Source organism: Nicrophorus vespilloides, unplaced genomic scaffold (genome assembly GCF_001412225.1).
Source record: "Nicrophorus vespilloides isolate i.1.1-1 unplaced genomic scaffold, Nicve_v1.0, whole genome shotgun sequence".
NCBI lineage: Eukaryota > Metazoa > Arthropoda > Insecta > Coleoptera > Silphidae > Nicrophorus > Nicrophorus vespilloides.
The window spans coordinates 115,526-141,911 of NW_017099736.1; the positions used below are offsets into that span (position 1 = coordinate 115,526).

Below are 26,386 nucleotides of genomic sequence, written 5' to 3' on the forward strand. Positions count from 1 at the left end.
AACCTACTAAAAATTATAATTATTTTAGCAAAGTTATAATAACCAAAAAAGATAATACAATGATCTCAATTTAATTTTTCATATAATTACTTTAAATTTATTTTATCCAAGAATTTTTCATTAGAAATTATTGAAAATTACAATAAATTTTGATTTTGATTTTTCGCTATAACAGAAGTAAATTATTAATACTAATAAAGATTATAGTAAATTCGACAATGCTCATTGTTCTAAATAAATTTTATAGTTTTGAGTCACAAAACCAAGTTAAAAAATATATTTTAAAATATTTTCTTGCTAATAATTGTTTTTTTTTTAAGTTTTAATAATAGAAAATTTTACCAAGATTTAGTTGGAAAAAGTTTATTAAAATATTTTGCTTCATCAAAAAATAGTTGAAAATATACTTATTTCTAATTAATAGAAATTAATTAGTTTCAATCTAGGAAAATTTGAAGATTTTACGAAAAAAAAGCTCATTTCTTTCTGATGAAAATATTGTGGAAAGTTACGGATTTTTCTATATAGAGATTCGAGTACTAATATACAGTCAGAAATTGGAATGTGAAAACGTTTAGTGTACTTATTACTATGATTGCAGCAATATTCTGAGGAATAAATGAGGTTCATCTAAAACCAATGTAGTTTTCGTTCAGTGAGTGTATTTTCATTTGGAACAAGTTGATGAAGATTTGCATATGCAGATGTTGGATGCTGGAAAACGAGGATACTCGTTGGAAATGCGAACAAGTGCAACTACAATTGAGGCAGGCACACACAGAATAAAAAATATCCCAGGATAATGATTTTCGTGTCATCCTGTTTAATACCACGCTCGGGATGAGTTGTGATAAATGGAGCCTCAAGTGGTCGAATAATAAGAAAATTTTCCGAAACGGAGGGATTTCTCGCCCGGCAGTCGCAGGAAATAATAAATTACCGCGTTAATAAGAAAAAATAAGTATATCCTTGCCAATTTCGAATCCATTCCTGGTTTGTTTTCGCTTTTTTTTTATTTGTGTAAGGATTTAACGAACAATCCTTCATCCTGTCACCACGAATATTGAATTCGACAGAAATCGCTGAAATTTATTTTGTTTTAATATTTTTTTGTTGTAAAACATATTATTTCGTGTTTATTTTCGGCAATTAAAGTTATCCATTATGTAATTAATAAATGAAACACATCGGAAATGTAAATATAATTAATTAATATCAATTTTAATATTTCATTGCATATTATTTGCAATTATTTTGTATATAATAATAATTTATTTTATAAAATTATAATTGGTTGAAATTTATTAAAAATCGTATAAAAAGATTTTATTGGCAAAAAAATTCCAATTTATTTAATTAATTGTAATTGAAAAATGTTTCATGAAAATACAATTTTGATTTTTGCAACTTTGCAATAAAAAAATAATTGAAATTTATTAAAAAATATAAAAAAAATATTGCTAACAATTACTTTATTTATTGGGAAAAATTTAATTAAATTTGATTTGCGAATTGAAGAATTTTACATGAAAACAATAGTGGATTTTTTGAGAATTTGAAATCAATTACGAAAAAAAAGTAAAACATGTTTGGAAAAAAAACTGTGTATTGAATAATTTGAATAAACATTTTATGGTAACTGGGTCAATAGTTTTAGTGAATTATTCCGCGGTCAAAAGGGCCTCAGCTTTGCATTTACAAACTTTTCACGTCGCTGCAAGAGGAAACTTCTATAAATTCTGCGAAATTGGGTATTGATTAAGCGCTAAACTGTTTTCCATTCACCAAAATATGTACATCAATTTTAAATTTCAAATTGATTTATTACTTTTTATTTCCACACATAACTGCCTAAATATTATTTAAAATACAAAAGTAAACTTTATTGTTTACATGAAAATATACATATAATTTTATATATTATTTAGTTTTTGTTTTATAAGTAATGCTGAGAAATTAGTAGTCTTAATGAATAATTTAATTTAAAAAAAAAAATCATTTTGTAATTCGATTTTTAAACACTTTCTGAGAAGTGTAAATATTAGAGGAAATAATTGAAATTTAAATTTTTAATTATTAAATTATCGATTCATTTCTTAATTTATAATGTCTACTTTTCTATTAAATAAAAAAATAATTCATTTGAATCCAAACTATTGCAAAAGCGAAAACCTAAGAAAAACTACTATTATATAAACTTGTACATAATAAATAAATTAGTGAAAAGTAAATACAGGTATCCCCCGATTTATGAACTAGTTCCGTTCCAAAGGGTTGTTCGTAAGTCGAATTTGTTCGTAAGTCGGGGAAATTAAAAAAAATCAAAATATACTTATATTTCCACATTTTATCACAGTTTTTCCTTTCATATATGTTAAATTCCTTATTACTAACTGCATACATTTGAAAAAATAGATTAAAATTAACAAAATACTTAATTACAAATACTTTTCAATGTTGACAACATATAGTACATCTTCCAAAAATAATATATTTTATTAAAGAAATTATCAATTTTTCTTTTGCAAGTTAATTTGTTTTCTGACTATAAATCTCCTTGTAACAAGTTAGAGATTTTAGAATTTTGTTCGTAAGTCCGGGAATTCGTAAATAAAATATAAAATGTTTCTCTAATATGTAGGAATATTTTATAATTTATTTGAATTATAATGTAATTAGGGCGCAATTACTTTCATTCACAAAAAAATATTATGTTTGTTACCTCAACGTAACATAATATACATATATATTTTTTTCATGAATATTTTAATTCGGGCATAAATTTCGTGCGGAAAATATATTTTTTTATTACGCTTTCCGTAAATTACAAATTACCATTTTCATTTTGCGCGGAGATAAGTTGAGATCATCAAAATGTAGGTATAAACAGAAGGAAACCGCATGGAATAAACCGACAGTTATAAATGAAGCTACTGTTTTAAAGATATTTTGTGTTTTAATGAGAGTTTTGGGAAAGTTGCGTTTAATAACAATATTTTTTGAGGATTTGATTAAGATTGGATGATTTAAAACTGGATTGAGTGGATTAAAATTTGTGCTATACTTGAAGTATCGAAGTGTTGGAAGTGAAAGTGTTTGGGGATTTTGGAAAAGTGCCCTAATGAGGATCGAACTTAGTCGTATACGACATGCATCCAGCTTATCTGAGGGATGAAGCGTATCGAGATGATGATCCTTTCCGTTTAAAGAGGATTTTTCCATTTTTGGTCGCCACGTGCGAAAGCCATAATAGTTTCCGGAATGATGATCGCGGGCCATGAAGAGGCCTCCTAGGAGCTCCGGCACACCGCATTACGCAAGACATGCTCTGCTACGTAAGTTCACTTTTGCAGACGATAATTGACTTTGCGCTGCAGGGGACGTGGACGGAATCCGGACGGCGAGGGGTTGTGGCACCAATTTCTTAGTTGATTTAAGCCAGAAAGAAGTTTTTCCTCATTTTCATGCTGCGCCGCACACGGTTTATAAATTCGCCACGTTCCCCAGGTATATCATTTCTTTTCCTGACACAACTCTGATTGCTTGGTATACTTCTTCGCGAAGTATAGAAACCAACTCGGATCGTTAGGTCTTGTATATTCATATATGATCCTTTCATAGTATTGATTTTACATAGTCGAAATCACGAGATAAATGACCATAGTTCGAGTATCACAGAGATTCAATAAATGCAACGAAATTTTAGGTGGATAAGAATCAATACGAGACAGAAAATTGGTCGTAAATTTTATAAAGTCATTATTTTATCCAAACATGATATACGTTTATACCTAAACGAATAAATCATCATAACATATACGTATAGTTTTTAAACTTTTGTAGTAATATACCCACAAATTACGTTATTTACTTACAAAAATAATATGATTTTATTGATTTTTTAAAACTATTTTTATCTCTTCATATATAATCCATAAATTAACAATAAAATGTTTAATAATTTGTATTTAACCAAAGACTTATTGAAAAAAACTCATATTTGTTTCAAAGAAAGCGAATTATTGATGATTTTTCATACAAAATCTTGATAAAAAAACCTTTCCTAAAAATGTACTTGAATTCAAGCAGTAATTCATGAAACATTATTTTATAATTTATTTATTTACAAATTTTGATCAAATACAAATATTTTATAATCTATTTCATAATTTGAAAGAAAAAATAATTGATAATAGTTTTTTTTTTAATATTTTGAAAAATAATTAAAAATATCAGAAATACTTCATTAATTTAAAAGAAGATACAAACTATATTTCATAAAAATTGAGTTTTGTAAAAGTACACTACTTTCCTATTTATATAAGGCGAATTATTAAATTATATAATTTAGTTTTATTTCATAGTTACATAAAGTTTGGAAATTTTGTTTCAATGTCCTTAAATGTAATTAATTTAATTTAGCTTTTTTATTGGTATTAATCAAAATTATGAAGCATTCTGTGTGATGCGAATAATTATAATGAATTGCTTTTATAAAATTAGTATTAACTCAGACATAAAGTTATATAAATTGTAATATTATTTGTAAATTTAATTGAATGTGTACAAGGAAAACAATTTAAACTTAACCTATAACTAAATAAAGAAAACACAAGTACTATACATGGGTCAAAATGACCCGTTTATTAAATATTACAAAAATTGGACAAATTTTTCATTTTTACAACAAACACAGTTTTTGTTATGTCAACCACCACAAATAAATTACAATAGAATGCGAATAAAAATAAATGTCAGGTGGGTCATTCTGATCTATCGGTAGTACTTACTTGTTAAATATATATTGACTTACTTTACGTAATAAAGTAATAAAACTGCAGATTATAAATCTTACATAATTAAGTAGTGTGATATAAATATTATGTTTTTCATCTATTCATTAATAAAAAAAAACGGAAGTATTATCTAATACTGTCATGCATATCTAAAGATAGACTAAGTGCTTAACTCGCCCTGGGTTGACCCTTCCAGCCTGTAAATCACTGTTCATCCGCGTTTGGAGGATAAAACGCAAAGCCCAGGTATTATGTAACTTTGGCGGACTGCAGGAAAATCCTCAACAATAACTCGTGTGGCAGATAGGGGGGGAGAGTCGCGGCTTGCGAGTTATTATGGCCATTGTCACAAACAGTTGGATAACTCTTTGGCCCCGCGACGATGATAATAGTAATGTGAATTTATACTTGAATTCCATTACTTCATCCTCCGCGCCTCTCTTTTATGGACTTCTTCAGGGATAAGTTAGCAGAGCTACCAACCCTCGTCCTTCCAGATATGATGGATTCGACACTGTTTGAAAGTGGATAGAATTGGGGCATGAAACTCATTCAACAACATCAAAGTAAAATTCTGAAAATGATATATATTTTTTTATTGCAAGTATTTCTTGCAATCACAGAGTTCTTATGAGATATTTTATTTAAATTCAGTATGTTAAATTTGTATTAAATATAATCAATATAGATGATTAAAGAAATTTTATTATACAATCAAAAAATATGTGACATTTTATAAAGACAAAATTTGAAAACAAAAATATACATAAAAATCATGAATACTCAAAAAACTTGATTATCATTACTAACATTTGAGTTGGAACAATACATTCATTAATGGATTCGTTATTTGAACACTCTTTAATAAAAATTATAATAATATTTAATTTAATCTTCAAATAAAATTTTCAAACGACTTTTGTCTGTTTCCAGTAAATTACCTACATTTAATTAAATCATTCAACTTCGTATCTTCATTAAGCTTTTTCATTGAGAAAACAATGAAAGTACAAAACCGAAAAAGAAAATTTTAATTAATTCTTAGTTGGCTTAAATGAATGACGAAAACAACGAGAAGAAATATTGAGATTAATTAAAATTAAGTTTATCGTTGAATGGATATAAATAATGGCGTGGATTCGACGCAGCGCCGGAGGGTTACGATATTAAACTCGTTTTTTTTTTGTTTTTTGGCCCGTTTCCAGATTAATAATCATTTTTTGGAACCGGAATAGCAATATGGGACACATTTTAGTCCGCTTGAAATATTGCAGTTTTTGATTTTTTGTTTTTTATATATATACAAAATTATGTCAAGTTTGTCAATAAAATATCAAAAGAAATTTATAGATTCTTATGAATTAATGAAATATTTAATCATAAATATGATAACATTTAATTTAAAAATTTAAAATTTATGGTTAATTCCAAAAATTTTCAGAAATTTATTTGCTAGTAATTATTTAAAAAAATTGTCCTTTTTCTTAATGTCATGATGATATACTTTAGTTTAAATCAGATTTGTAATGATCAGAAACTATTTCCTTTTATGTACAAGTTTGAACTGTTTGAAAACAGACATTAGTATTATCGTTAAACTGATGTAAGTATACTGTTACTACCTAAACATTCTTACGTAATTGCTGTCTAGAATAAAGATATGCTTAGTTTTAAGTTTATCGAACTCGTCCCGGATTTACAGATTACATCACCTGAAACCTGAGAATATTTCAAGGATAATTGCAGGATCAGCATCGAAACCGCTATCCAGCGCGAACGAATTCGAATTTAACGAGATCCTGTAAAACTTTAAACCGACAGATAAACCGATATCTTTGCATTAATCCTGAACCGTCCGACATAACCTTTCCAATGTTTCTTTATTTTATTTTCCTCTATATATATATATATTTTTAGCTAACACTCCTCCGTTCACCTCCTTTCTAGTTTCCTCCGGAAAAACAATTTCCCGGAGTGTAAATCATAATTGGGTTATATCCCCGAGCAGAAGTTGCTCGGAGGAAACTTTAATAAATCCCGAGGACGAACTCCGGGGATGAGGACGTTAAAATACCTGCGGATTTTAATTAAAATAATTGAATTTGTCCGGCGGTTTCTTGCCCGCAATTGCATTTTCCTAATTTTCCCAATAAAATATTTGAGTAATTTCCTTATGATTCTGTTTTTTTTCTCTGAATTATTCGCACTGTTTCATAGTTTATGGTCTCACGTGGTTCAAGTATTAAACGGTCCGAAAGAGCAATTTAGATTTTAAACGTTGTTAGGCAATTGTTGCCGTTTTACAACCCGAACCTCTTTTTCTCTCCTTGTTAAATCTATACAAAGTAACTGTTATTTATTGGATTAATTTTAGTTCTTTTTGCAATTTAAGCTCTTTTTTTTTCGTATTTCTATCTCATTGTCTGTATGGTTTTACGAGCGCGTGCTTCTTTTATGGACGCTAAAACCGCGCTTGTTTTCCAGCTTTACTTAATGATGTTATCAATTAGTTTTAATGAACCTATTAGTTTTGCCGTGTACCTTTTTTTACGTCTGCTACTGCGGAATTGTTAGAACGCTTCATTATTGATTTACGAGATATTTGATTATTGTATAATTATATTAATTAATGGATATTTCATATTTCACGCTACATTATCATTAATTATTTCCTAAAATTACAATATTCCAATTAGTTAATTTCTAGTTGAAATTTTCAAATTTCCCATTAACATAAATTATTACCATTCATTCAAATTTATAAAATTTTTGTAATTAAGAAAAAAAGACAATTACACAATACGTTTGTATTTTTAGATGAATTGTTGTAATTTTGTCAATGAGATAATGTTCAATAAACTTCAGGTCTTGAATCAAAACATTTGAACAAAAGTATGAACAAAAATGTTATTTATTAAAAAAATGTCAGTAGTTTTTTGTAATTTTTCGTCAATGAAATAATTGAAAATTATTGGGTTTATAATCAGAACACTTTTATAGAAAAAATACAAACTGTTTAATAATACAATATAAATATTTTAATTATAAAGGTATTTCCATTATTGTATTATTGAAACATTTTCAAAACATTTTATTTATAGGAAAAAGTAAATAAGTATAATACTTCAGTTAGAATATTTGTAATTGATTTATTTTGATAGGATGTTCAATGAAAACATTGTTATATGAGAAAATTTATTGGAGTTTCCTCCTCCTGTTAACACAATTGATTCCATACACGTTTGTAATGTTATAAAAACGTTATCAAGAGTATTTCTCTAAAATTTATTAAATGCATCTTGAACACATTCAATCAATTCATCAACTGTGATAATTCTACCATCAGTAGAACCGTGTTCTAATTTTTCTTTGTTCTTCATACACTGTAATAGCTGTTGCCATATACCATGACATTGTTTATTAGTCAATTGCTTGGATTGTGCATCTCTTCTTTGTAAATTCATGTTATATGGGTTAAAATTTTCCATTTTGAAATTACAGAGGTGACTTATAATAATTTTCTTAAAAAAAAAACTAATTTTTGGTCTACAAATTCCAACTTAAATCAAAAGCAACGATGTTATGTAATTTAGTTATTAATGTAAGCAATACCAATATAATGAATATTGACAGTTGTTTTCGAAACTCTAGATAATCTAAGATTTTCTATCAAATGTATACTTTTTTGTGACAGAGTTTTCTGTTTAATTATTGAAATATTTCATCAATGCAATAATGATAGAAACACTTAAATTATTTAATTAACAACAGTTTAAGAAGGAAATTACAATTTTCCATTATTTCCTCAATGAGTGAATTATGTTTTAATTAAAAAAGAAGAAATATTTCGAGTTTAGTTCTTAAATCAAAAATATTGTAAAGAAACTATGCAGTCAGTTTTATAAACAACATTTAATATTTCAATTAGTATATGTAGAATGTAGTTCTTTAATAAAAATAGAAAAAAAGAGACAATTTAAATATTTGACTTAGATTTTTTTAGCTTAATTATTGAAATATTTCGTCAATAAGATAATTAATTTTATTTTAGTCCAAATATTTGTCAAGAAAAAGGAAATTATTTTATCCACATAAAGTACTATATTATATAATTACTTTGTGGATAGATTTTAAAAGTCAGTATGTTTTTAGTTACTAAAAATTAACTACATCATACATTTATTATATTTCTATTATTTATTACATACAAGTCTATTTAGTATTTTCAATTTAATAAACAATATTCATAATCCAATATTTATATGTTGTTTCAATTAAAATAGCAGCAATAAAATTACATCAGATAAAACTAAGCATACATTGTAATAATACGTATTTGTACAAATTCATTGACGTGTATCAATATTTATTGCACTTCTGATGATGATCGTGTTAAATTTAATTGGATTCGTCGGAATCAAACCTCGGCGGATTCGATTTTATACAAAATGTATTTATACAAAAGGCATCTCGTTTCCACTTGTGTAATTGTATTTGAAACACACAAAAAAATGCGTACAACTAAATCCAATATACGTTTCTGTTTTGCTTGTTTTTTTTTATATATTTTCCAAGTCTATTCGATTGATATGAAAGTATATATAAATATAAATTACTTTTGTTATTAGTTTTTTTTTTGTATTTCATTATATTCCTGCGAAAAATTTGCATGTTGATGAAAATGCGAACGCGGGGAAACAATGCGAAATAAAAACAACAATTAGGGTGAATCAATTGTACGGATTGCAATCAGCGCAAACGGTTTTAATTTAATTACGGATTTCGAAGCTTCGTTTAAACTTCGCAAATTCAGTATTTCTAGTGTAAATAGAATTTGAATGTTTTCAAAATTAGATTAATTATTAGTGTGTAATTACACTAATTAATTTCTATTAAAAAATATTATCAAAACTGTCGAAATTGATTACATTTCTATTAAATATTTTATTTGTTTCTTTAAAATAATTTCAGTGTAATAATGAAATTATAATAATTATGATGTATTTGTTCTTAGGCTTTGCTTCAAGCCCACGATGTTGTGGCCCATGAGATCTATGGAGAGGATGCGATGCGGGTCACGCCGCCTCCTCTTCTACCATACCTCAACGGTGGTGACGACCTCGATGGACCCAATGGTGATGTTGAAATGGAAAACGTGACCCGGGTCAGGCTAGTGCAATTCCAGAAGAATACTGATGAACCTATGGTAAGAAAGAGAGAGAGAACATCTTTGAATATCGTTTTATTAATGCTGATTTCGATTTTTTCAGGGGATTACGCTGAAGATGAACGAGGATGGTAAATGCATCGTAGCGAGGATAATGCACGGCGGGATGATCCATCGGCAGGCCACGCTCCACGTCGGCGACGAAATTAGGGAAATTAATGGCATTCCAGTCATGAATCAATCCGTTAACACCCTTCAGAAGATCCTCGTAAGTTTCCCCAAAACACTACTCAAACTTCAGAAAGACACATGTTCAGATTATGTTACAAAACATATTCAATCTAAGTACATCATTAAGAACGAAAGTTGTTTTGATAAATTTTTAAACTCACTTTCAATTTCCAAAATTTTATTTATCTTCAATGAAATTTCAATTACAATTTCATGATTAAGCAAAGTTAAAGAAAAGACAACGACATCTAAAATTTTCAGGATTTAATCCATATTAATTGTGTTTTATAGATTGATTTGATAATGGATTTGAATGTATTACAAATTTGCATTAAAGCTTTCAAATTGAAGGCACGTTATATTTTCAAAAGATTTAAAATTTTCAGGGTTAATCGATATTAATTGTAATTTATAGATTTATTTGATAATGTGTATGAATATAATTCAAAGTTCCATTGAAGTTTTGAAATTAAAATTTAAGAATTAAGCATAATTGATGGAAAAGACGAATTTTTAGTACATTTCAAATGATCAGGAATTAATTCGTATTAATTGTGATTTATAGACTAATTTGATAATGGATTTCAATATAGTACTTCAATATATGAAACTTTGAAATTAACTTTTAAGAATTAAGCAAAATTGACAAATTTTCAGAACATTTAATCCATATTAATTGTGATTTATAGATTGATATGTTAATAAGTATCAATATATTCCAAAGTTCTATTGAAGTTTTGAAATTAATATCACGTTTAAGAATAAAGCAGCAAAGAAAAAGGTAACCAAAAGATTCATCGTTCTGCGGACGTCAGATATGCAATTTTTATGCTGTAAACTCCAAGGGATGTCTCCTCCTTCGAAGTTCCAAAGCACTTTTAAACTCGTATAACTCATCGGGAGAATTCACCATCAAACGAATGCGAATGAATAGAAAAAAATAATGGAACAACGACAGTTCTGGAGAGAAGAGGTCCGACGTAATTCTAAACGCCTCGAAATTGTATTAGAACTTCCGGTTTTTGCGAAAAGTTTCACTTTGGCGCGACATCTGCTCACCGTTGGAAACTACTAGAAAATGCAGAGCAGGAAGTTGCCATTTCGTTAACTGCTCTTTCTCTCCCCTTTTATTTTTGCTAGAATTAATCTGGGTGGGAAGGGGATGAAACTGGGAATAAATGCTAATTTTGGGGTGAACCAGCAGTGAACGTTTTCGCCTATTAATCAATTGAACTCGCAGCTTCATTATATATAAATAAAATAAACAACGATTAATGCTGTTGCAATGTAATTCAATTTGTTAGTGGAGGAGAAACGATACGGGAATTTATTGCGTAACATTAATTCGTTCGTGTCGATTACGTTTCAAGCTGCTCTCAGTTCCACCTACAACTAATAAACAAGTTAGCGAACAGCACTCGGGTGCAAAAAGATGGTACGAAGTTACGACTGGTATTGATTATGTAAACCTTCGTTGTGTTCTAAGCTTTCCACGATGGGATGTTTCTAATAGCGTAAGATGTTGTTTCGCTAATGAACGAAGACAGTTTTGAATAAATTTCATGTTTCAAATTTTAAGTTTTTCAGTAAAAGTTACTTTTATTGCAACTAATTATTAAAAAAATATTGCAAAAGACTATAAATCATAGATCTTTCCACATAATTTGAGAATTTGATGTTAAAATTTTTTCTTTATTATTTTATTTTGAAATATGAAATTGAAATTTTAAATAAAATCAGACACTATTTTTTTGTCAATTTTCATGATCAAATAAAAATGTAAATTTGTTAGCTAATTACATGAAAATCAGAAAATTTTATATTCACTTCTTAATTTAATATTGTCAGATCTAATTTTCATATAGACTTACTTTAATATTTTGAACAGTTTAAAATATTCATTATTAAGATTGAAATTAAATGCTTACTAATAATAAACTATCTTATAAGTATTATTTCGTTTCCATTTCCATATTATAATTATTAATATTTACTGTTTTCAACAAATTAATATTTAACATTTTTTTTTATAAACTTGAAATTAATTTTGCAAAATTTTTTCTTAATACTAAATGTGTACAAATATAGTTTATTTATTCTAAAAAAAAACTTAAGTTTAATAAAAATGTTTGTTTAATGTGCTTTTGAAATATATTTAATCAAAGCTTTATGGTCTTGTTATAGAAAAATGTACTTGGATTTTTTTTGTTTTTGTGGACAATTTCATGAATATGTGTTCTTTGAAGTGAAGTTAAACTAATATGTTATATTTGTTTGTTTTTTTGCAGAGAGAGGCCAGAGGCTCAGTTACCTTCAAAATAGTACCTTCGTACAGAAGCGCTCCGCCGCCTTGCGAGGTGAGTCAAGCGAACTGCAAGAGAGACCAACATAAAAGGCTCAACAACAATAGAGAAAACCACGTGTATACGTGTGTTGATTTCTCTTTGTATCGATTCGTTCTTTGCCGTTGCCGTAGTAGTTCCGTTTGAAGCGAGTGGAATATAAGGAACATTGACAAACAGCCAATGTGTTTCGAAATTCGTTATTTTATTTTATTTTGATTTTATTTATTCTCTACGATTTCAATTCGATTCCGCACATGCTTCGTACTACAAATCCTTCCCACGAGGGAGAACTTTTCCCTCCTAATGTCGATACCCAAGCACATCTCATCATAAACCAGATACGATTCAAAAAAATAAAAAAAAAACCGATTGACTGGCTCTCTAAATTGACAATTCAATTCATGTCTGGGTGGGATTCCGAATCTCCTTTTTTCCGGAACCAAAATTTATCGATCTATTGGCTGTTTTGTTGCACATTTTCACTGAGATATTTTATTATTTCCTTCTGTTCCACTGGCGACGTTTTTAATTTTATTAATAAATCTTTCATTCAGACATGAATATTCGCGTTCTCAAATTTCTATCGAGATGTTGCAATAATTGTGATGATGATGATGATGTTTTGTTTGATTGACTAATTTATTTGATTTTCTGATTCCTCCGCTACCCTCCTGATGCGCGCTCTTGGTTTCTAGCTATTCCGGATTAAGCCTCTACCAGTCTTAGTAAGTACAAAAACATATCTGGTTCTGGTGTGATGTGCTTAGTTTAGTGGATTAATCGGTGAAAAAACAAGAAAAAAAACAAACCGACGTGCAATTCAGGCTACGAAAATTGGTTTTCCAAATAAAATAACGTCAGTATTTAATAGACCAAAACTAATAGATTCGCTTGTTTCGTGCAGATCTTCGTGAGGGCGCAATTCGATTACGATCCACTGGAGGACGAGCTGATTCCTTGCGCACAAGCCGGAATCGGATTCAAAACCGGCGATATCCTTCAGGTAATATCTCATTCATCCTTTTGTGCTTTACTATTTAACACGAGCAACCTTTAATCCTTTTGTACTATTCTATAGATTATCAGTAAAGATGATCATCACTGGTGGCAGGCTCGGAAGGATAACTCCGCTGGATCCGCCGGTCTTATACCATCTCCTGAGCTGCAGGAATGGCGGGCCGCCTGTGCCGCCATGGAAAAAACTAAACAGGAACAAGGTGAGATCCCTAAGAAAAAAATATAATTTACATACCTCTCTGCGCCAAAAAAAAAATGCAAATATATATTACCAAGAGAGAGAGGAGAAAACTTGAAATGAACGCACGTGCGAATTGTATTATTCAAATGACTTCTTTCCAGCAGTTCATAAAAGATATGAGTTGTACACACATCCCCAATATTAGAACCGTAGCTATGTGTGTCTGTATGTTCGTTTTTTTTCATTCTGTGTTCGTATATTTTTTATTCTATAATTTACTTGTTTCATCTCCTCTTGTGTCTGCTGTATACTTCATTTCGACTCATTTTCGCTTTACGTTGAAACTAGGACTTCCACTACGAATATGATTACCTAAATTACCGTTACATTTTGACAAGAAATACCGGTAATTTCAACAATTTTTCGACTCAGAAATTGAAATTGGAAAAATATTTCGTCGTTCTTCAAAAAATGAATTTAGGAAGGAATCTCTTTGATTTTTGTTTACTAAAACTATTTACAGGTAAACAAAAATCATGGTAAATTTGGGTATCCTAGTTGAAACATTCTGAAAAAGTCGAATTTTACGAATCCAGTTCTCTCATAACAATTTTTTTGTTTGTTGTTTTTTTTTTGGTTAAAATAGTCAACTACATACATGTACACCTCACGTACTAGTTTCGCTTTTTTCGAAATTAACGACGAATTTAAATGCAGAGTGCAAACGCATTCAAAAACATCCACTCATACCAGAAACACGTGCAGAAAACAAATCACCACAATATGAGACACATCCACATCGGTATTTATGTGTGAGCATGCCCTGAAAAAAAAATGCATCATGTGATTCCTTATGTGTTTTTTGTTTTTTGATCCATTGCACTTAGTTTGTGTTTTTGTTTGTTTGATTGATTGGAATCGTTTGAGTTTTCTTTTTGGTTAAACTTACCTTTAGCCTAACTATGGTTGTGATCCAACGGTGTGACTGTTGTGTTTCTGTTGTTCTGAAATGCCAGACGTGGAAAAGGGATGCACTTCTCATGCGAATGGTTGTGATGGTTCTACAGGTATTACACAAATTACTCAAGTAAACATTGGCTTTGTACGAGACCATTGACATTGGAAGAATGATGGAGATGAATTAACAAGCATGTGCATCCTCAGAATATCCCCCCTTTATTCTTATATTATATATATAAACACACACGTACACAGTCCAGAAAACCGAAGATAATATTTGTAGTCTCACGTGGTAGAACCAGACAACTACTCTTATTTATTTATTTATTTTTTACTTAAATACTTTTAACTAGTCGTATTTCTTGTTACTTAGCCTAATGCTTTTTGTGATCTGCTGGAGAAAGGGTACCTTTCAAATTAGTTGTGACGATTGGTATCGAAAGCAGTTATTTTTTTTTTCTTCAAATCTACTTTTTCATCTAATTAAGAACGCATGAAAAGCACTTATGAAATTTCTTTCTTTTTCGAACATATCTAGGATTATTCATGAAGAGCCTCTTCAAGCTGCATGGAACAATAAGATAAATCCGTGCAGTATCGAGAGCTTTAACATAATTTGTTTGTTTTTGTTAATTTCACTTTTTTTTACAAGACTTCGCTTACAGAATTCTTATAGATGAAAGGCTTTAAACACACTCGTAGAGTTACATTAGAATCTGAGAATTTAACGAATTACATTAGAACTCTGCCATTGAATTCAGCTTTAACGAATCGATCGACGATCAAATTGATGATTGTTTTTGGTTTCTTTTATGTTGCGTTGTTGATATATGTTTTTTGTTTTCTGTTTTCTAGTCAATTGCTCAATCTTCGGTCGCAAGAAGAAACAATATAAGGATAAATACTTGGCTAAACACAACGCAGTTTTTGACCAATTAGATTTAGTTACTTACGAGGAAGTTGTAAAGTTACCAAGTGAGTTTGTCGACGCGTCTTGTAGTTGTCCGGAGAGTTTTGTGCTAATGTAGTTTTAGTGACAGATCCGGCATTCCAGAGGAAGACGCTCGTGCTGCTGGGGGCCCATGGCGTTGGAAGGAGACACATAAAGAACACCCTCATAGCCAAGCATCCAGACCAATACGCTTATCCCATTCCACGTAAGTCTCGTAACTCACTCGCTCGCTACACGTGCTTCTCTCGAGATCAGGTGTATTAAGTGTTGTTTGCTTTATTTACGGCTTTCCAGATACAACGAGACCTCCGAGGGCGGACGAGGAGAATGGCAGGAACTACTTCTTCGTATCCCACGACGAGATGATGGCCGACATTGCGGCTAATGAGTATTTGGAGTACGGTGAGTGAAGCGGTATTAATGACCTTTCAACCCCTCAACAAAATCCCGACCCTTAAAGAGATTAACTTAAACATTACGCTCATTCCAAAATAAATAATTAACTCATATAATAATTACATGTTTTAGGAACTTGATTTTTTTATATTTATATAACATTTGTATCGAATGAATTGAATTTTCTGTGTATGAAATTGGTGTTTATGATTCAATTGAATGAATTTTAAGGTACTCATGAAGATGCCATGTATGGAACAAAGCTGGAGACTATACGTAAGATCCACCAAGACGGGAAGATGGCAATATTGGATGTGGAACCGCAGGCCCTGAAAATCCTGAGGACGGCCGAATTCTCACCGTACGTTGTGTTCATCGCTGCGCCGGCACTGCAGAACATCGCCGATGTGAGTTCAACATCATCAATCATGGTTTAATCAAAGCTTCGAGGATACTAATTTGTTGATTCTGATTTGCAGTACGACGGAAGTTTGGAGCGATTAGCTAAGGAATCGGATATGCTGAGGACAGCCTACGGCCACTACTTTGACTTGACTATAGTAAACAATGATATAGATGACACGATTGGAAACCTGGAGGCGGCGATCGAGAAGGTGCAGACAACGCCTCAATGGATCCCAGTTTCGTGGGTGTACTGACAACGGGAATCCGTTGATTTCGGCTCGCTGCAGCACTTCTAGGGACATCAAATTCTGATATTTATACATACATACATTGCATATATATATTATATATATTCTATTACATTATATTCTCACTTTAATCGCAAAGAGATGAAGAAAGAAAGAAAAAAAAAGCATAAAGAAATAACTAATAATTATAATGAGAAACAGAATAATCTATTTACATAGGTAATTGTTAATATTTACATATATATATATCTATTGATTTTGTAGGTGAAAAATACACATTTTCTAAATCATGTTATGAACCCAAAAGATATAAAGTGAAAAGCGAAACCCGATTTGTAGAAGATGAAGTTGCGAGGAGGAAAACCTAAGTTAATTTTAAGCAAAAAAAAATAACAAACCTTTGCCATTCTATGTGTAATTGTTAACAAAACCATTTATGTAGATAGTTCAATCCGGACTTTTATGATCCCACTTAGATCAAATTCTTATATCCCCCTTTCTACTTGTAGTAGAATTACCCAACTACACTAACTACATTCCATTTCGTTCTTTCCTCGTTGTTCTGTTTCCATTTACACACTCTACACATTCCTTGATCAAAGACGTTCAAACGATTATTTTTTTTTGTTGTTTATTAGTTTCGAGTCACAATAAATTTCGAATCAAATCAAATTCCCGCCCCCCCTACAATCAACAAATTGATCAAAGACGAGGATGCAGAGGAATAGGCAAGATAGAAGACCCTATGTAACGTTTAAGTGTTCGCTTCAAGGAAGAAATATACAAAGAATAATATCTCATAGCAATACATCAAGTATTAGTAATTATTATATAATGTGATTTTAATGAGGCGTTGAGATTTATCCAGGATGAAGCTTGGTGCCATAATATTTAGTAGGGACGATGGTGCGGATTCGTTGTTCGTGAGCCTTCTCGATCCGATCCTGTTGTGTTGTTACTGACACGTTCAGCGCGTATTCTTTCAATTTCAAATCTCATTATTACTTCGATTACTCCAAGGGCGCAGTTTCTTCGCTCTTCCAAAGCCGAGAAGTTGACGCAACAATACTAAAAATATTGTCATAATATCCGATGATGAACATGCAACGAATTACGAATCCTGCCAGAGACAGAGAAACAGTTTTAGTGCTCCCCAACACCAAAAAAAAAAAACATAAAAATTAACAAAAAAAAAATTTCGCCAATTTGTTATTTCATTTGACGCAGTAAACATATCAGTTCGTTCACTTTAATTAAATGAATTAATTGATAAATAAATTAAAAAAAACTTCTACATATAAAAAGAAACGCAAATTGAAAGAGAGTTACCACTAAAGAGGACTTTTGCTCTTCACTTACTTTTTTCGCTTGAAACTAAAAAAATAAATAAATAAATAAAGTTGTTGTTGAGACTATGTTCAAATTAGCTAAATTCGTTTATAATCTTCGTTTCTAGGAACTTTGTAAAATGATTTTAACGAAGACTTAAATTAATTAAACAAAAAATAAACAGACAGAGTGAATAAAACAAAAATAACTCACGCAGAGTGATTATGAATGATATTATTAAACAGTTAAAATGAGAAATAAATAAATCTATATATGAGAAAAAATCATAATGAAAAAAAAAATATAATAATATATTATATATATTGGATAATGAAACAAAATGCTTCAAAAAATATGAATTTAAATGTAGTGATATTAATGAGAATTTTCAGTTTAACATTCCATTTGATATTGCGTACTTACCTCATTCTTTTTTCTTCTTTCCTTTCCACCTTATATTATAAATATATAAAAAAAATAAATAAATAATGCAAACATAATTTGTAGCCTTAAACCTTTTTTGGTTCGTGAGAAAATATGTGTTTTTTTTTAATTTGAAATTTTGTTGTGTAACGGAGAAGCGCGAATAAAGAAGGTGTGTTGTTTATATACAATTGATATTAAGTGATAAATTTTTTAGAAGGTGATTTCTAAAAAGTAAAAAAAATATAAATAAATAAATGATATCAGCGAAATTAAACAGAAAATGATGTTAATGATAATGTTTAATAATGAAAACACACATGAAATAATGAGTAATAATGATATGAAATGTTATGTATTGACGAGTGATTGCTTCATTTTTTTTGGTATATGTACAATCTCTACTAATTATAATTAATGAAAGAGAGGAGTAAATAAGGTTATGATTATTATTATTATGATTAATAAAAGGGTATATAAATGATTAAACAAAATATATGAAAGGTGAAAAGTGAACAGATGATGATGATGATATTCCTAAATTGATTTCATATAATTTAGTATAGCCGAAATTAACATGAAGAGATGATGGGGATGATGATTATGATGATGAAAAAAGATAGTTCTATTATGTAGTTTCGATTATTCTCTAATAAAATGTACCATTATTCAATTGATTTCTGTTGTTTTCTTTTATTTTCCCAATTATATCCAGACAAAAAATATTTATCAAATATTAAGCAGATCAAAACGCATTTAATAATCTGTAGTTTTTTGGTCTACAAAACCAAGTAAATTGTGTATCAACAATTAATATTGAATTTAATTGTATTAAAATACGTTAAATGTATTTTTTTGGTGATAAAACTAATAAATTGTTTATAATATTCAATACATTATTGAATTAATTTTTATAATAATCAATTATTATTTTGTAATATTTTACCTAAATAATGTTTTAACTCTTATTCTATTGATTTTTTAGTTGAAATCTAGGATTAAAAGATAATAATATTCTCATTTGCGTTAATTGTAGAAGTAAGTTTGTATACTTTGAATAATAAATTTGTGTAAAGAAATAAACGCACATTTTTAATTATTTAATAAAAACAATGATTTTCTGAAGAAGTTGTAGTTGATTTAGAACAGATCATAAAAAGACGTTTATATTCAAAATTGAAGAAACTTATACATCGTTTAAATCGTAAAGGAATTACTGTGTCATGGATATATTTTATAGCTTATAGTCTTGAAAACATAAATTATTCAGTGTTCAATATGTTGCAGACTTTTACTGTTAAAAACGTTAATATATACTTAAATCTTATCATTTTTTTAAAATCGTAAATTTGTGTACATATATTACATTCATATTCAATGATCTATGAACAGAAACTATGAGATGAATAGTTTATTAGAAGAATTGTAAATGTTAACTATATATAGTTTTCAATATTATAATAGTTTGTAAGAAAGTTACGTAATATCTTTTAAATAATTTACATATTTCTAAAGAACAAATCTATATTCTCTTAGGAAAGGACTCCTGCTCTGGATAGAAGATTGATCTGAAGATAATTCCATAATCTTATTAATTTCTCGAAAGTTACATCATTTTCTTGCTTTTTTTTGTTCCGTAATGTTCATTACGTAGCTGAGAAACAACGATTTTTCATGTCTTCAGTTTTTAGTGAATTGCTCTAGAACTGCTGGAGATAAATAACATCATGTTCGTATCTCGAAAATTGCATAACGTTTTTCTTGAATTAACCTAAAAGAAGCATTTGAAAAGAGGATGTTTTGGAATGTAACGAGAATTCATACATTGATGTGGTTTTATCTATTTGGCTGTAATTCGCGTTCAAAGTTGAAAAAAAAATGAAATTGTGTAGATAAATAAACGCATATTTTTAATTATTTTATAAAAACATTAATTTGCTGAAGAAGTTGCAGTTGATTTAGAAGTTAAGGAAGAACATCATAAAAAGAGGTTTATATTCAAAATGATGTGATGGAAATTGAAGAAACTTAAACATCGTTTAAATCGTAAAGGAATTACTGTATGTCATGGATATATTTTATAGCTTGTATTTTATTCCTTTGATTTGAACCAAAAAAAAAATACTATTGTCTTGAAAACATAAATTATGCAGTGGTAAATATGTTTTAGACTTTTACTGTTAAAAAAAACATTAACATATACTTAAATCTTATCAATTTGTGTACATATATTACATTCATAGAATATGCATATTCAATGATCTATGAACAGAAACTATGAGATGTATAATTATATATAGTTTTCAATATTATAATAGTTTGTACGAAAGTTACGTAATATCTTATTTATAATTTAGATATTTCTAAAAAACTTATCTATATTCTCTTAGGAAAGGACTCCTGCTCTGGATAGAAGATTGATCTGGAAGAATCAGCTCTAAGCAAAAAGAGAATTAAGTTCAGGAAACTTTACTGGCTATTACGGGAAGACTCGCCAATTTCGAAAGAAAACAATATGCTGATCTATAAAATAATTTTAAAACCTGTCTGGACATATGGAATACAGCTATGGGGAATCACCAGCAGATCTAATATTGAGACCATACAAAGATTCCCGTCGAAGAGCCTAAGAAAGATTATTGGTGCTCCATGGTATATTACGAACAGGAGAATGCATGAGGACCTTCAAATGGAAACAGTAGAGGAAACAATTACGAAAAACAGTAGCCAATACCAAAATGGACTAGATAGACATCCAAACGTACTAGCTGCCAATCTTCTGGACAATAGCCTAACAACACAGCGACTGAAGAGACACCAAACGACTGGATCTACCCTTGAGATTCAACAAATAACCAATAAGTAAAGGATAATCGCCAATGGGCGATGTCCAATTAAAATCTTGTCAACCGCCAGATCATTTACTGAATGTTTTTATTATAGAACAGTAGTGAATAAAAACGACGATAAAATAAATTGCAAGTAAGAAATTACAGATTTCTTTGGTAAATATTATTAAAACTATCTATAATAAGTAGTTTGTGCTATTACATAATGGAAATTATTAGTTCGAATATAGTAAACAAGATGTCGCTGAAAATCTCATGTACCCTAATAATTCTATCCAAACTGAATGATAACCACTTTATATGCTTTATTATTTTAACTACCTCGGTTACATTTTTCTAAAATTTACTTGAATAATAAACTCTTTTATATTTCTTTTGTTCTTTTTTTTATAATAAAACCACGTATTCTAAATAATATTCGTTCGACATTTGCATATATCGACTGGATTCAAAGTAAACTACTTTTTCATTCCGGCGACGAACTCACATGGAATCTTAAAGAGGACCCCCTGAACGTTACCAACTCACTCAATCCATACCGGATTGAAATATTTATCTTCGTCTTGATAGTTTGTGACATTCAAGTAATCATCATCAATTCACTCAATTTTATACACGTATTTTCAACATTGCAGATTTATTTTCAGCAACAATAACAAATTATTTAAATATTACTAAAATAATCCTATTTGCATTAATTACAACCAATTTAAATATAAATTATTACAGACAAAACAGTGAAATAAAAAAATGTTTCTTTCATTCTTTGTTAAAAAGCTTCGTTAGAAAGCTATGACTTTTCTCTTTAGAATGAATATATTGTGATATAATTTTCTAATTGGTTGTTGAATAATTTAAGAAAATTTGAAGACATTGCAAAAATCGCTAATTCTCGGTTAAGTAATTAACATTGTGTTTTTATTCTATGAATAAGTATGAAGGTAGTCTGAACTATATATATAATTATGAGAATTTATAAAGAGAAATCCACCTATATATGCATTTTTCTTTTGATGTTTTTGCTTTGATAGTATAATACATCAAATATAGAATCCCAATTGAAGAAATACGAAATAGCTTTGCCAATACAAATTATTATAAAGAATATCTTTGTACATTTTTAACGATGCGATTTTCAATCGAATAACCATACACAATGAAACAATTCCGATCGGAGCGGTTCCATTTGCTGTGTCAATAATGGCGATGTCACGTGAGAAGTACGAAGTGAATAAATGCATAATAGAGGGTGGCGAAATAGTGGAATATCGCCGGTTCCGCCGTCCTTCGGGTAATTGCGAAAGGAGATGAAAAATAGGAAAGCCAAGGGTGAACGAAAGAGAGCGAAGGAACGAGCGAGCGAGAGTTTTGGGAAGGGGAAGAAAGAGTGCGAAAGGGAGGTTTTCAGAACGATACGAACTCGGTTAAATTACAAACAAAAGACTCTTGTTTGCTGAAGCAATTACATTGCGCTCTTATTTTCTAATTAAAATCATTGCTAAATGGCGAACTCCACTTACTGAATGTTGCTCACAATGGAAAATACAAACAGTCTGATCATAGATAGTCATTTTATTTTTATTAAATATTGAAATTTTTATTCTTACATAAGTAGAGCGCAACGCTTAAGCAAAGTATTGTGTAAGAGCAGTTGTTTGTGAATGCGTGACTTCTCTTCAAGATAATTCCATAATCTTATTAATTTCTTGAAAGTTACATCATTTTATTGCTTTTTTTGTTGTTCCATAGGCAAAGGCAAATCCCTTGTCTCTCCGCACCTAATTTATTACCAGTGGTTCTATAATATTTCTTCGTCCAGCAGGTTTTGAAACTGTATTCTTTTTCTGTTTTAATAATTTCGTATTGTTAACTTTTTCTCTCTGCAGATATTCGAATGGTTTCGAGTGAGAGAAATAAATAATGTAGGTTTAATTAATGGGAAGGGCGCCACCCTTATGCATCGAAATATGCAAATAAGTTACGTAATGTCCATTACGTACTGAAAAAACAACGATTTTCGATGTCTTCAGTTTTTAGTGAATTGCTCTAGAACTGCTGGAGATAAATACCATCATGTTCGTAACTAGAAAATTACATAACGTTTTTCTTGGATAAACCTAAAAGAAGCATTTGAAAGGTGGATGTTTTGGGAATGTAATAACTATTCATACTTTGATGTGGTTTTATCTATTTGGCTGTAATTCGCGTTCAAAGTTGAAAAAAAAAAATGAAATTTAACGCTCAAGAACGCAATGTTTTCACATTTTATTGATTTTCATTATTTTGGATTACTGAGAAAAATATTATAGATAATAAATCATATTTATCTATATAAAGCTCATTACATAATTGACAAAAAAAAGTATTTTTTCATTGGATTGAGAATGAAATTAAAATGCTTAATTTTGACAACTAATAGTAGACGTACTGAATAAACAACAATGTCGGTAGTTAGCTCATTGGAAAGATTATAGTATTGTCTATAATTTTCATATTCTATGGTTTAATTAGCGCGAGTTGTGGTAATCAATTAATTTAAAAAAACGTTAAAATTGGTCAACTAATAAGAAAGTTATTAAGCTTTAATGTGTCCGTGGTTTTCGCGAATCGCAGCACAATTCCCCTCTTGATTCTCGAAAATGACCAAAAAATTGAATTATCACTAGAAGACTAGAAGACTAGAAGTAACAAGGATGAATCTGGGCTCCTGACAGTGAACGTTTCTGCAGTTTCAAACAGGTTACGCATGTGTGAGTTAGCGAATTGTCATTCTGACAAATGTCACTGGGACAGCTGTTATTGCAAGTTAACTCCAAAGGTCTTTATTGTATTTGATCTTTAATCTGATATGTTTTGCAAATGCAAATTTAATAAAGAACTGTGCTCCCTTATGTGGAAAACTTTTCTTTGAACACCACATTTCACTTCGAGCAAGTACCACTCCAACATATTAAAAAATATACTAAATGCAGAATGATCATCTTGTGTATTTTATGTTCTGTATCTTATACGTATAAATGTATAGGAAGTACCTGAAATTAACCGGAAACTGGACGAAGTAAATATGCCATGAGATTAAAAATTCTTCATAAATTACGTTTGTACTTTTTTTTCTCTGAAAAGTGAATCTATAAAAAGATGTACAAACGACGGTGCACGTTCTGGATTCCAGAAAAACCCGAAAATAGATGGCCCGGATATTGTGGGACACGCATGGAATGTCGCGTGTATTAAGATTATAATTCTTTATCTTATTAGAGGGTTGTCAGCGGGGATAATTAGCCGTGTCGTCGGGAAGCCCGGAACCCAGTAATGAAAACGCTAAAAAAAGAAACAAGACTAAAATTTTCCGACAGCATCAACAAAAAAAAAATAAGATGAGGGGAGAACAAGGCAAATCCCTTTTCTCTCCGCACCTAATTTATTACCCGTGGTTCCATAATATTTCTTCGTCCAGCAGGTTTTTCAACTGCATCCTTTTTGTTTTGTTTCTCTTTTCATTATTTCGTATTGTTAACTTTTTCTCTCTGCAGATATTCAAGTGGTTTCGAGTGCGAGAAATAAATAATGCAGGTTTAATTAATAAAGTACAGTTCGCAATTTATTATGAGGCCGCAGTTGTTCAGCAAATACCTCTTACAAACGGCCCAAAGCCATAAACCAGTTTCGACTGTTGTTTATACCGCTGCTGCATCCGGTTTTAAAGCCGGTGGAAAATGTGCATACATTTTTATAATCCCCCGTGTAACGTGTGTGTAATCCACTCAAGGGTTTGCCTCTCCAACGTTCCACCGTGCATACACTACCGCATTCATCGATTCTAGTTTTGTATTATGTTTGTCTCTTTTTCTGTTCATCCATTTAAACGAATCTCAATTTGCCTCGCTTTCTCACTGTAATTGTTTCATTGCACTTTTCGTTAAACACTGCCTTTTAAAATTTTGTTAAAGCATTTTTTTTTCAGTATGTTTACAAATTTTGAAAAAAAAATACCGAAAGATTTAGTTAATTGCAACAATATACAAACTATACTTTTGAATAATATATAATTGTATTTATCTATTTTATAATCAATATTCTACATTTAATATTCTACTTTGTTTATGACAAAATAGAAAATTAATGATTTTACTTGCATGTGTTTTTTATAATAAAAAGACAATTTACTTATTATTTCAAAATTTATAATTTTATTTAAAACAAATTTAAATTTACTTCTACTATTTGCTGTAAAATTATTGTTTCAAGTTATTTGTTATTGCTGCTTTTTTTTAATTAATTTTTGAGTTATTAAGGAAAAAAATCAAATAAGAAGTGTTTACGAACAAAATTCACAAAGTTGCAAAATCGAAATATTTAGGCTACATTTGTTTATTTGAAATTTGGTCATTTTCTATATATATAATGTAATTAGTTTGCGTGGTTATCCTGTAATTAGATAAAAAGTGAATATAGTGCATTTTTAGCATTGATATTTTTGACAACTCGTAGCTGATGAACGGATGATAGCACTAAAATAACATTAGACTTGTTGGAAAGGTGTGGCTTTTTCCTTTAATTTGTATAATTAGCTTACGCAAATTCGTTTTATAGAAGTTTTAATTGACTCAAACTGCTTTATATGAAGTTTTCTGTTATGTATTATTTCACAAATATTTACAGTAGTTACAATACAATAATTGCATGAATTAGTTTATTTTAATATTCCTACATGAGTTCTTTCAAAGCGTTTAATGATTTTGTTAATATTATACTGAATTCATTGTTATAGATTAGGAAATAATTTTGAAAAATATTAACTAAAAAAGTTTATTTTTTACTTGGAATTGTGCATTTTCAGCATTGATATTTTGGACAGCTCGTAGCTTATGAACGGATGATAGCACTAAAATAACATTAGGCTCGTTGGAAAGGTGTGGCTTTTTCCATTAATTTTCATATTTATTGATATAATTAGCTTACGCAGTTGTTGAGTAATACAAAAATACGTGTAGACATGTTTAAAATTTTATCAAGTATCATTGTTTTTGAATGTATACAACAATTAAATATATTAATTTATTTGTTAAGTAATTTATTAGAAAATT

At 29.5% G+C, this 26,386-nt stretch overlaps 1 protein-coding gene across 11 annotated transcripts in view; it reads left to right on the forward strand.

Annotated features, from left to right (window-relative positions):
* The window catches only part of LOC108565467 (peripheral plasma membrane protein CASK), a 121,883-nt gene extending 104,580 nt beyond the window's left edge, over positions 1-17,303 (forward strand). The window contains exons 1-13 of one of the 11 annotated variants that reach the window (XM_017924961.1): positions 3,106-3,335; positions 9,811-10,002; positions 10,067-10,231; positions 12,483-12,551; positions 13,235-13,264; positions 13,444-13,542; positions 13,618-13,756; positions 14,754-14,804; positions 15,553-15,672; positions 15,726-15,854; positions 15,944-16,051; positions 16,277-16,452; positions 16,525-17,303. In XM_017924961.1, coding sequence (XP_017780450.1) covers positions 3,324-3,335; positions 9,811-10,002; positions 10,067-10,231; positions 12,483-12,551; positions 13,235-13,264; positions 13,444-13,542; positions 13,618-13,756; positions 14,754-14,804; positions 15,553-15,672; positions 15,726-15,854; positions 15,944-16,051; positions 16,277-16,452; positions 16,525-16,704 — 1,470 coding nt within the window. In that variant the 5' untranslated portion in view covers positions 3,106-3,323 and the 3' untranslated portion in view covers positions 16,705-17,303. Of the gene's footprint in view, positions 1-3,105; positions 3,336-9,810; positions 10,003-10,066; positions 10,232-12,482; positions 12,552-13,234; positions 13,265-13,443; positions 13,543-13,617; positions 13,757-14,753; positions 14,805-15,552; positions 15,673-15,725; positions 15,855-15,943; positions 16,052-16,276; positions 16,453-16,524 lie in introns of those variants that run through there. The other 10 variants (XM_017924954.1, XM_017924951.1, XM_017924953.1 and 7 more) reach the window with 10 other exon arrangements.
* Positions 17,304-26,386: the final 9,083 nt, after the last annotated feature.